Source organism: Aphidius gifuensis, linkage group LG2 (genome assembly GCF_014905175.1).
Source record: "Aphidius gifuensis isolate YNYX2018 linkage group LG2, ASM1490517v1, whole genome shotgun sequence".
In the NCBI taxonomy this organism is placed as follows: domain Eukaryota; kingdom Metazoa; phylum Arthropoda; class Insecta; order Hymenoptera; family Braconidae; genus Aphidius; species Aphidius gifuensis.
Window position 1 is genome coordinate 30,387,632 of NC_057789.1, and position 11,688 is coordinate 30,399,319.

The window sequence follows — 11,688 nt, forward strand, 5'->3', positions numbered from 1 at the left end:
TTTTTTTAATTTTCATCCTTTTAGGCCAATAGAAGAAAAAAAAGAAAAAAAATTGTCGAAATAAGTCAAAATTTAGAAAAAAGATTTATTAATTTAATTATATTTTTATGTATAATTACCATGTGTGTATCTTGAACTTCATAAATTGACTAAAAGTAATAGCAAAGTATATTTTCCTTATTTTTTTAATTTAAAAAAATTATAATCATTATTCAAATAATCGTTTCTCTTTTTTTTATGTCTAACAACATGTTGAACATTTTAATTATTCGAAAAAAGTTTTAATAATAAAATTAAAAAAATTATATATTTTTATTTCTAACGAGATCAATGAATGTATACTATATTTTCACTACCTATTAAATATTAATAAATATTTTTAATAATAGTCATTTATTATAATGCATAATTTTTTACATTTATTGAAATTTTATTAAAATTGTGTATATTTGTGCAATATTGGTGTTCATTCAACAAAATAAAACTTATTTTTTGTTAAACAAAAATTATATAAACATTGTAATTTTTTTTTTTTATAACAATAATTGATTTTTTAAATTATTTATTGTTAAATAAAGCTAATAGTAACAATAATTTAAGCATTATAAATTTTCAAAATAAATTAGTAAGTATAAAAATTAATGAAAATTATATTTAAGGCATTGATGAATTTATAAAGGCAATTTTATTAATAACGTTTATGAAATTTAATAATTTAATTTTAAATTTATATTAATTATGAAAAATTGCACAATTTTAAATATATAATAAAATTTTACTTTTTATTTATAAACAATTAATTTTGGTGCATGATTTTTGAGACCGGAAGGATGACTGTTCACATGATAAGACTAAAATAAATTGACTGAAAATAAGAGATGAAAAAAAAAATTATCACAACTTCCTCTGGTGATGGGATTTAACGTCAAGGTCAATGACCCTTTTAATGCCTTTTTTTTTTTAATTTCATTCAAATCTTTTTTCTTTTTCAAATCCTATTATTTGCCTTTATTTTTATTTAGTTTATTCTGCATCAATGCATAATACTTTTAAAAATAGAGAGCTCATGATATAACAAATTAATTAATTTCAGATCAATTTAAATAAAATTACATGAAATTATTATTTAAAAAAAATAGCAACAATATAAATTACGTTTTACCCTTTTGTCTTAATAAATTAAAATTATTTTACCTATGTATAATCAACAAATTAAAATTTATATTTAGTCATCTTAATTAATTAAAAATTATAAATTGTTATAAATATTTACATAAACTGGTGCTCTGTATCAACTTTTATAAAAAAAAAAAATTCTAAAATAATTATTTTGCACTAATAAGAATTAAATATTTACAAAAAAAAAAAGAAAATTATTATTTTTTCTTTTGTTTTTTAAATCCTTTGAGTGTTATTATTTATTTTTTTTTTTATAGGACGGATTTATTGCCAATTGAGCTCTTATTACCTTTTTTTTTCTGTTAATTATTTTTTAATTTCAATCGAAATATTCAATAATGAAATTCATTGATGAATTTCATGTAAATCATTGCTATCATTATTTAATTTATTTGGTAATGTTAAATCATTGATAATATTACTTTCATCATTGGACAATTTAACTGTATCATTTACATTATTATCAGTTAATTTATTATCATCTTTATGATGTTCATGAGTCATTGATGTCATATTATCATCAACATAATTATTATTTTGAATAGATAAAGGACGTCCAGATGATTTTGATGTATTATTAATTTCAATATTATTATTTTTACCATTTAAATCATCATTACATGATAATTCTGATGATGATTCAATTGATGATCTTTCAATTGATACTAAATTTGATCCACTATCATCTTTTGATGATTCAGAACTATTATTTATTTCAAAATTTATTGTATTATCATTATCACTATCATCAGATAAATTAATTATTGTTGAATTAATTAATTTATCATTATTTATTGATAAATTAAGCTTTAATTTATTTCTAGTATGACGAAGTTCACCTAATTGTTTCTGCTGTTGATTATCAATTTGTATATTTTCATTATTTAATTGTGTTGTATCTGTACTTGCACCTGGAAAAAATTGACTAACGTATTTACCATTACCAGCATTGAATTGGAATGGACGACTACCACTGCTAACTGAAAATTCTTCATCACCTTTTTAATTGAAAAGAATCATAAATTATTATAATTATTTGGATGAATTTTATTTTGTTATTTTAATTAATTTACCAGTAAAATTTGAATCATCATAGTCAATTGAATAAACATCAAGTTTTGGCTCGTCCATCATTTCTTCCCAATCTGTAATTTATTAAATTTTTATTTCAAATATTTACTAATGTCTTGGGACATTATTTGGAATGTATTTTTATTTTTTTTACACATACCAGCATATGATGTTGGCTCCCAAGTTGTACCAGCTTGTCCCTGACAATCTGATACTGGTGTTTCTTTTGGATATTCATAGACACAATGATAACGTTGTTTTTTAAACCACACATTTTTTTTTTGATCCTAAAAACATAAAAATAACATTAAAATAAAGTCAATCTAAATTAAAAAATATATATTATTTATATAAATTCGTACCAATTCATCCTGTTTGCAATAATCAATAAAAAAATTCTTAAATTTATTTATAAATATTTGTTAAATTACAAAATAAAATAAAAAAAAAAAAATTTATAATTAATTATAAATAAATTATGTTAAACTTACTCCTGTTTTTGTAGTTTTTTTTTCAGGTGATCTAAGAGCAGATCTATGTGGAGCAAGTGTTGCATCCCAAGCTGATGGTGTAAATTCTTCTTCTTCATCATCATCATCATCTCCATCATCAGCTGCTTCTTCTTCATCAATTTTTTCTTTGATATCATTCAATTCATTTGTATTTATAATTTCTTTGTTGTCATTTTTATCAATTGTTTTTTCATCATAAGGTTTCCAAACAAATTCACCAGAACTTGAGCTATTTTCTTCATCATCTTCATCCTCATCCTCATCATCATCAGTATGTTTATCTGTTGTATTTTCATCCTCATCATCTTCATCATCCTCATCTTGACTATTCCAATCATGATCATTACTAAAACTTGTTGACATAATAACATCCTGTTGATTTGCCAATGGAATTGTAAATTTACCATGCCATTTTGATTCCTCTTCTGGACTTGGTAATGGTACACCACAATTTAAAAATTTATTATCACTCGATAGCTTATATTTAACTCTATTATTTTCAACAATATAATCCATATTTTCATCGTCAGATAAATCACCATTTGTTGTATCACGATCATCATCATCAATTGATAAAAATTTATTTGTTTTAGTATCAATTATAATAACTTCATCATCTGGTAAATTTGATAATTTTGATGCATCTGATAAATCATTTGAATTATCTTTTGATAATAATGCATCAGATGTTACAGTACTTTCACGTTCTTCCATTATTGGACTCAATGGTGTACCATAAATATTATATCTTATTGCAATATCAATATTTTTTCTAAAATCACAATTTTTTGTTTCATCATTATCATCATCCTCGTCATCATAATTCCAGGCACTTGTTGGTGTTATATTTTTATTAATTGATGTATTTTTATCATCATCATCATCATGTAATTCTGGTGCTTCAACAATTGACATTTGTGCATGTGGAAGTTTTTCACGTAGCTCATTTCTAATTGCAGCAACAAATTCATCATCCAAATGAAATGATACATATGAATTGTCACTTTTTAAACTTATTGTTGAACTTTCATCATCATCATTATTATTACTATTATTAATTATATTATTTGTACAATTATCAGTATTATTTATTAGTTTATTATTATCTAAAAATTCAGTATCATCAATGTTATTTATTACTTCAATAATTGATTGATTATTATCATCATTATCTGATGATAATTGTGATGATTGAATGTCATTATTATATTCAATATTTGAAGATGATTCTTTTGTTATTAATTGATAATTATTATCTTCATAATTACCACTACATTCAGCATCTAAAATACAATCAAGTTCATAAAGTATTTTTAATTGTTCTTCTTCAGTTGTTGAATTTGATGTTGCTGGTAAACTATTGTATGATAATGATTCAATAATTGTTGTTATTTGATTATCTTCATCTTCACATGATTCTTTATCACGAAAACCACTGTCGGAACTTCTTTCATCATCTGGTGTTGATAAATTTTTACGTTCTTCTTCATCACAAGTTGTTATTCTATTTATTTTTTCTATATCATCATCATCAACAGACACATCACCATCATGTGATTGTGGTGTATCTGGTGTTGTTGCTGTTGTTGTTGTTGTTTTTATTATATTTTTTTCATCATTATTAACAATTAAATTATCATCAAATGTTATTGTTTCAATATCAAAACCAGGTATCTTATTATCAAGTTCATATTCAATTGCATTATTCCAAAGTTCAACATCAACATAATTGCTTTTTATATCATCATTTATATTATTATTATAATTATTAATTTTATTTGGTGTTGATGTAAATTTAATATTAATATTATCTAATTTTTCTTTGGATATTATATCATTATTTATTGGATTACGTAATTTTTTTAATTCATCATTAAATTTTGTTGTATTTAATTTTGTAAAACGTAAATCATCAACACTACCAGTTGTTGTTAATTTTTTTTTACCAATTTTATCATTTATTTGTGATGCCATTGATGATAATTCAACATCTGAATCAGAATCAATATGTGTTAGAATCATTAAATCAGCAACTGATTTTGATTTTTGTTTTACTTTTTCAGTATAAACACCACGTTCAACTCTACCACGCCAACTTTCTTCTTCAGTTTCTGAACCAGATTCATTTGATAATTGATTATTATTAATTATTAATTCATCTGGTCCAAGTTTAAATATTGCACGTTGTTGATTTGTATTTAATATTGATGACGATGATGTAGATATTTTAATTTCATTATTCATTATATTATCATCATCATCATCATTATATTTACGTAATTCTTTTAAACTTGTACATCTTCCAAGTTCTTTAAAATTATTTCCAAGTATACTCCAACGTTCATCAAAGCTATCATTAATATTATCATGTAAAATTTTCTGTATATCATCAAGTGTTGCACGTTCATTTGGCAAATATTTCCAACATAATTTCATAGCATCAATTAAACATAATAATTTACATGTATTATCATTATTTATAATTAAATTATCATGATATTTATTTAGCAATATCATTTCAATAACTTTTTCATCACATAAATCATCATATGGTCTTTTTCCCCAATTAATAATTTCCCATAATAATATTGAATAACTCCAAATATTTGCTTTTTGTGTTATTGAACGTGTGACAATTGTTGTATCTGTACAAATAATACTTTCTGGTGCTGACCAACGTATTGGTAATGCACGATCATCAACAACATAATAATCATTTGGATATTTATCAACACTAATACCATAATCACCAAGTTTAATTGTTAAATTATTTGTAACTAAACAATTTCTTGCTGATAAATCAGTATGTGAAAAATCATTTTTATGCATATAATCAAGTGCAGATGTTATGTCAATTGTCATTTTTAATATAACATTATTATTAATTAAATCATTTGAATTATTATTTTTAATTAAAAAACTTTTTAAATCACCAAATTTACATGATTCAAATATCAAAAGATACGGATCATTTTCAATACAAATACCATATAATGATAATATATTTTTATGTTTTAATTTTAAATATAATAATGATTCATTTAAAAACCATGATTTTTCATTTGTTGATGCTTCTTCAGTTAATATTCTAACAATAATACTTTTTGGATTATTATTAGTTTCATTATTATCAATATTACTTGTTGTTTTTGTAGTTTGTGTACCTTCAACAACTTTGCCAAACCAACCACGACCAATTTCACATAAATATTTTAAACAATCACGTGATACATGAAGATCAGAATCAAGCCATTCATTTATTGTTAATTTTTCATCATATTCAATATTATTATCATCATCATCATGTAATAATATTGGTGGTTTTGGTTTGTTTATTATTTTAATATCATTTACAAAATTATCAACTGATAATGATTTTAATTGTAATTTAGCTTCACTTTCAAATCTTGGTGCTTCAAGTTCAAGTCCACGTTCACTACCAGCTGTACTTCCATTATTAAATTTCTAAAATTAATAATAATATATTAGCTTTTTATAAAGGCATATTACTACTAGACTAATTTTATAATTATTATTTTTCATTAACTATTGATATCTACATTTGTTTTATTTTAACATTATGTTACCTGTTTATCAACTCCATTAGAATTCTATATTTATAATTTATAATAAACACATAAATATATATTTAAAATAATCATTATTAATTGTTTATAATAATACATTTATTTACCTCAAAACCTTTTGACAAATTACGTTGTTTTTTACAGCACATACAACCAACAACACAAATTATCAACATCAATAATCCAGCACCAGATGTTACAACATATTGAAATTGATATTGCAACTTTTCAATGTCATCTCTATTTGTTTCTGCATAACAATAAATAAATTTAATTAACAATTAATTCAATACACTAATAAAATAAAATAATAATTTACCTGTCAATTTTATAGGAAATGTCAAAACAATATTGACACTATCAAATATCCAGTATATCCACCAAAATTTTATAATAAAATACATTTTTCCATTTCCTCAACAACAAATTAAATATATTTTTATTTTTTATATATTAATTTTTTAATTAAATTAATAAACAAATTAACAAAAAAACTTTTATTGTTGTCTATTAAAATACATCAACAGTCATAATTTAGATAAAAAATAAATGAATCATCAAGATAACCAACAACAAGATATATGTATTTATATTAAAAAATAAATGTTGGTAATTGTACAATTTAACTCACACCTTTTTTTAATAATTTTATCAAAGACAATCCTTTATGAATAAACAATTAAATCAAACACATTTGTTGTGTTTTTTTTTTTTCTTTTAATTATCATTGTTAATAATAATAATGATCAACACTGTTATATTATTCAACTTTGATGATTTTATAGAACGTTAATTCAATAGTAATATCAAGTGATGATGACACGACCACGGTTATTATTATTTTTTTTTGTTTTTTTTTTTTCTCTTATTTTGTCCGTAGGAAATGGAAATAGATGGTGTGTATGTGTGAGAGAGAGAAGAGAGATAATAATGGAAAAACTATTGTGTATTTTTTGGAGATGGTTTAGAACAACACCATCATTATTATCATCATGATCATCATCATTACCATCACCACCTACACAAAGTGAAGATAAACTCTCTCTTTCTTTTAGATAAATTAACACGCGTAGGAGTTTTTTTTTTTTATTCACCTAAAGAGAAAACAGACTGAAAATTAATTCGAGAGTTTGGAGAGTAATGTTTGATTTATCAATTACTTCAATTGCATGTAGCGGGGGGGTGTTTATATAAGATGGTGGCATATAAACACACACATATTAACATAATAATTTTACATTTTTTTAGGCTTGTAATTTATTTATAATCAACTTATGCTTTTTTAATTTCAAATTTGATGATAAATTGATTGTTTTATATTGTTTTTTTGGTCATATGTTATATTAAATTTGTTTTAATTAATTTTAAATTAATCTTTTATCAATTTGAAAGTGTAATTACACTTATTTCATTGGTTACAATTTTTTTTCATGACAAAATGGCTGCTACATATTGTTTTAAATGAACGCGCATTGTTTCTGCGCATATCAAGCAGCCATCTTTGTAAAATATAATTGTTTAATTAAAAATATGATTAACAATTAATTATTTATCAAAAAATATAAACAAAGAAATTAATAATTGATCATTTTCTGTAAATGAAAAAAAATTATTATTAATAGTTTATATTCTAACCGCTTGTCGTCGCAGCTATAGTTTTCCATGGAAATAAAAATAAATAAAATAACCGAATATTTACGATTTTAACCGAACAAAATTATCCTCAGACTTGCCAGCTTCGCCACGTCATATTGAGTGCCGTGTTGTCGATTTATTCTTGTCAATCTTGCAAAGTTATCCTGATAATATTTATTTATTAGCCATATTTCATTGAAATATAATTATATTGTTAAAAATACAATATGAATATATTTCGTTTATCTGGCGATTTATCGCATCTTCTTGCTGTTATTATCTTGGTACTAAAAATATGGACTACACGAAGTTGTGCCGGTAAGTTTTTTTTTTTTTTTTTTTTTTCATATAAAATTCCAGAGTAAATCATTATTATCCATAGCAAATCCATGAGCGTCCTCAGCATGCACCAGGAGGCCATTAGCCTATTAATTATTTGCCAAAAAATCACAACATCCATCAAGCCTTACCCAATTGTTCCATCATAATCAATTTTTTTATTTATCTTTTTTTTTTTTTGACATAATAATAATATTATTGTTTATTAATTTTAATTGTTTATCAGGTATCAGTGGAAAATCACAAATACTTTTTGCAATTGTCTATGTAACAAGATATCTTGATTTAGTAACGACATTTGTGTCAGTCTACAATACATCAATGAAAGTTATATTTATTGGTGCTTCATTTGCAACAATTTATTTGATGTATTCAAAATTCAAAGCAACATATGATCATAATCATGATTCATTCAGGTAATTAATACTTTAATTATAAAAATAATTATAAATTTCTAATTTAATTTGTATTTACAGAATTGAATTTCTATTGGCACCAACAGTCATATTGGCATTATTGATAAATCAAAAATTTACAGTACTTGAAGTTTTATGGACATTTAGTATTTATCTTGAATCAGTTGCTATTTTACCACAATTATTTATGGTATCTAAAACTGGAGAAGCTGAAAGTATTACAAGTCATTATTTATTTGCACTTGGTTCATACAGAGGATTGTATTTACTTAATTGGATTTATCGTTATTATGCTGAAGATCATTATGAATTAATTGCCATTGTTTCTGGTATTGTACAAACTGTCTTGTACTGTGATTTTTTTTATCTATATATTACCAAAGTACTCAAAGGCAAGAAACTTCAATTACCTGCTTAGCTACATATTTTAATTATTGATAAATATATTATTTTAATAACTTTTTTTCTCTTTTTTATATATCATTTGAAGTAATATTTAAAAATTGATAAAACATTGCAAAGAAAATTTAATAAAAAAAAAAAAAGAAGAAAAAGTTATTGTTTAAATTTTTCAATTTGTTTTGGATTTTACCAAGTTTGTCATTTTGATAATATATTTAGTAAAAACTTGTTTAATTTATATTTTTTTTTTTTTCTCTAACATTTAAATTAGATTAATTTTTAATATTAGCGCACAATGCTTAAAAAAAAATTTCCATAATCATTGATGCCTCGTTAATGTCAACCACGTAAGCGTTTTTTTTTTTTTTTATCATCCAAAGTAATTCATAAAATAATAATTTGTAAATAACGATAAATTTTTAATGGATTATCATTAAAAAAAAAAAAGATAAACAACTTGGTGGTTTTAATTATAGAAAAAAAAAATAACGTAAAAATAGCTCATTGTAAAGTTAAAATCATCAGATCAATTGGGACTCATTAAACTTGACAGCATTGATTTATTATTAACAAAAAAAAAAATCAACAAATTTCATCAATAAAAAAAGCTCGATTTTAGCTATAAACATTTATACCCAAAAAATAAACAATTTATAAGAAAAAAAAAAAAAAATGATAAAAAAGTTTAAAACAAATAATTGAGTGTTATTTTTTGTGTCTGTTTATTATTTATTTTGTTGAATTGAATGAATTATAATTATATTAATAATAAGTGAATTAATTTTAATTAATTGATAAGAATTTATGTTTAATTATTCAGGTGCATCTTGATATGACGTGCCTGGTAAGATCACTCAAATGTACCAACTCATAAATGGTCGTTGATTGACTCCAAACTTTAACAATTCCATTATCAAAACTTGAATCATCAATTTTAACAATAATTGGTACATGAAAATTCTCCAATTGTTCATTATCATTTGTTGTTATTGTTTCAATTGATTCTAGTTTTAATTTATTATTTAAATATTTTAATAGCTTTAGTTTTTCATTAAATTTATCATCATTATCAGGATTTTTTTCAATGCAAATACCAACTTTATATGGTGCTAATTTTGGATTAAATTTTAATTGAAATTTTTCATCATCATCTAGGTTTGTATATGCATCACAAATAAATGATAAACAACCCCAATCAAATGATGTTTCATGTTCAATTATTTGACATTCTGGATATGGTGCTTCAATCTGTTATAAAACAAAAAATATCAAGTTAAAAATTTAATCGAATCGCTTAAATAATTGTTTAATTACCTTTGAAAAAAATTTACGTGGTTCTTGTTGATAATTAATTGTCTCAACAAGAATTGATCCAAATGGAAAATGTGCTTTAATTTCAACAGAATCAATTGTTGTTTTAATTTTTTTAACTTCAGTTAATTTAAATCTTGATGGTTCTCTTGATAATTTTCTCCACCAAATTTTACGTTCTCTTTGTAATTTATGATATAAATTTTTACCATCAGATGAATCAGTTATTATTGTTACTTTTCCAGTTTTATGAACAAGTGATTTTGTCGGTTCAATAATATCATGATTCCATAAATTTTTTGTTTCTTCAATAACACCAATTCCCAGTGGTTTATTTATTATTCCAAATTTTTTAATGTCATTTAGTGTGTCATTGATATTATCACTTGTTCTTAAATATGTTACATTATATGCTGGCATTGTGATGCATTTATTAAACCATAATTTTTCCATATGACGACATAATAATTCACCATTAAAACCATAAATAAATTTTTTATCTAGCTTTAAAAAACTAGAACCAATGTTGTTTATAATATTTTTAATAATCATTTTTCAAATGGTATATTACCAGGTGGTGCTACAAAATAATTATCTTCACTTAATGTTGTATTTTTAAATATTTTTTTACGATAATTACCATCAGTTATACAGTCATTTCTTAAATGAAGATTTTCATTTTCTAATACACTATATAATGGACTTATTTTTTCATCAATTGTAAAATTTTTTAATTTTTCTGTAAATTTTATTGCTGATTCAAGTCTTTTTATACCAGTTTCGTTTTCGAAACCAACAAGTGATAATTTTTCTAGCTTTTTAATTATATCATTACTTACTTTTATTTCATTCAATTGTTGATTGCTGTTGTTGTCAACAATTTTTTCAGTTGCTAATATTTGTTTGTATCGAATTTGTAAATTTGAATATTTATTTAGTTTTTTTATTAATTGTAAATTATTCTTTGATGCACGTATTAAATCCATTGATGATATTTTATCAATGACGATTGTTTATTATTTATAAACAATTTTATAAACAAATCATTGACAATATTATTATTTTTCTTTTTTAACAATTTCGATGTGTGTTTAACATGAAAATTTTTGAGGTTATGTTTGCTTTATTATATTTTTGTTATTGTTATTATATTGTTGACCAGATGGAAAAGTAGAAAATTACCGATGATGAAGCAATAGCTAATTAGAAATTTAATTGAGAAGAAAATTTGAGAAA

The 11,688-nt window shown here is 22.8% G+C and overlaps 4 protein-coding genes across 6 annotated transcripts; 1 reads left to right on the plus strand and 3 right to left on the minus strand.

Annotated features, from left to right (window-relative positions):
• Nucleotides 1–374: 374 nt before the first annotated feature.
• On the minus strand, nucleotides 375–7,497 carry LOC122850314 (AP2/ERF domain-containing protein PFD0985w-like). 3 transcript variants are annotated; one of them, XM_044149470.1, is made up of 8 exons: nucleotides 6,669–7,497; nucleotides 6,457–6,599; nucleotides 6,350–6,373; nucleotides 2,742–6,227; nucleotides 2,613–2,621; nucleotides 2,411–2,537; nucleotides 2,253–2,324; nucleotides 410–2,177 (listed from the first exon to the last, which is right to left on the minus strand). In XM_044149470.1, the coding sequence occupies exons 1-8, from the start codon at nucleotides 6,751–6,753 to the stop codon at nucleotides 1,525–1,527; spliced, it is 4,599 nt and encodes a 1,532-aa protein (XP_044005405.1). In that variant the 5' UTR covers nucleotides 6,754–7,497; the 3' UTR covers nucleotides 410–1,524. The 3 variants fall into 3 exon arrangements, with proteins under 3 accessions (XP_044005406.1, XP_044005405.1, XP_044005408.1); XM_044149471.1 differs by lacking the exon at nucleotides 2,613–2,621 and having other exon boundaries at nucleotides 375–2,177; XM_044149473.1 differs by lacking the exon at nucleotides 6,350–6,373 and having other exon boundaries at nucleotides 722–2,177.
• Nucleotides 7,498–8,058: 561 nt separating this feature from the next.
• On the plus strand, nucleotides 8,059–9,507 carry LOC122850317 (ER lumen protein-retaining receptor-like). Its single transcript, XM_044149475.1, has 3 exons — nucleotides 8,059–8,302; nucleotides 8,550–8,739; nucleotides 8,800–9,507. Exons 1-3 carry the CDS (start codon nucleotides 8,212–8,214, stop codon nucleotides 9,155–9,157), a joined length of 639 nt encoding a protein of 212 aa, XP_044005410.1. The 5' UTR covers nucleotides 8,059–8,211; the 3' UTR covers nucleotides 9,158–9,507.
• A 332-nt stretch (nucleotides 9,508–9,839) lies between these two features.
• LOC122850316 (DNA polymerase subunit gamma-2, mitochondrial-like) lies at nucleotides 9,840–11,004 on the minus strand. Its single transcript, XM_044149474.1, has 2 exons — nucleotides 10,456–11,004; nucleotides 9,840–10,389 (listed from the first exon to the last, which is right to left on the minus strand). Exons 1-2 carry the CDS (start codon nucleotides 11,002–11,004, stop codon nucleotides 9,958–9,960), a joined length of 981 nt encoding a protein of 326 aa, XP_044005409.1. The 3' UTR covers nucleotides 9,840–9,957.
• Nucleotides 11,001–11,438, minus strand: LOC122850318 (glutamyl-tRNA(Gln) amidotransferase subunit C, mitochondrial-like). Its single transcript, XM_044149476.1, has one exon. The coding sequence runs from the start codon at nucleotides 11,436–11,438 to the stop codon at nucleotides 11,001–11,003; it is 438 nt and encodes a 145-aa protein (XP_044005411.1).
• Between the last annotated feature and the right edge of the window lie 250 nt (nucleotides 11,439–11,688).

Bases quoted from the DNA above. Each gene is read 5' to 3' on its own strand.
- LOC122850314 (XM_044149470.1), bottom strand. From the start codon at position 6,753: ATGTATTTTATTATAAAATTTTGGTGGATATACTGGATATTTGATAGT. The intron at 6,228-6,349 runs GTAACATAATGT...TATTAATTTTAG, and splicing joins CTAATGGAGTTGATAAACAG to AAATTTAATAATGGAAGTAC. The intron at 2,178-2,252 runs GTAAATTAATTA...TCAATTAAAAAG, and splicing joins TGATGATTCAAATTTTACTG to GTGATGAAGAATTTTCAGTT.
- LOC122850317 (XM_044149475.1), top strand. From the start codon at position 8,212: ATGAATATATTTCGTTTATCTGGCGATTTATCGCATCTTCTTGCTGTT. The intron at 8,303-8,549 runs GTAAGTTTTTTT...ATTGTTTATCAG, and splicing joins GACTACACGAAGTTGTGCCG to GTATCAGTGGAAAATCACAA. The intron at 8,740-8,799 runs GTAATTAATACT...TTGTATTTACAG, and splicing joins CATAATCATGATTCATTCAG to AATTGAATTTCTATTGGCAC.
- LOC122850316 (XM_044149474.1), bottom strand. From the start codon at position 11,004: ATGATTATTAAAAATATTATAAACAACATTGGTTCTAGTTTTTTAAAG. The intron at 10,390-10,455 runs GTAATTAAACAA...GTTTTATAACAG, and splicing joins CACGTAAATTTTTTTCAAAG to ATTGAAGCACCATATCCAGA.
- LOC122850318 (XM_044149476.1), bottom strand. From the start codon at position 11,438: ATGGATTTAATACGTGCATCAAAGAATAATTTACAATTAATAAAAAAA.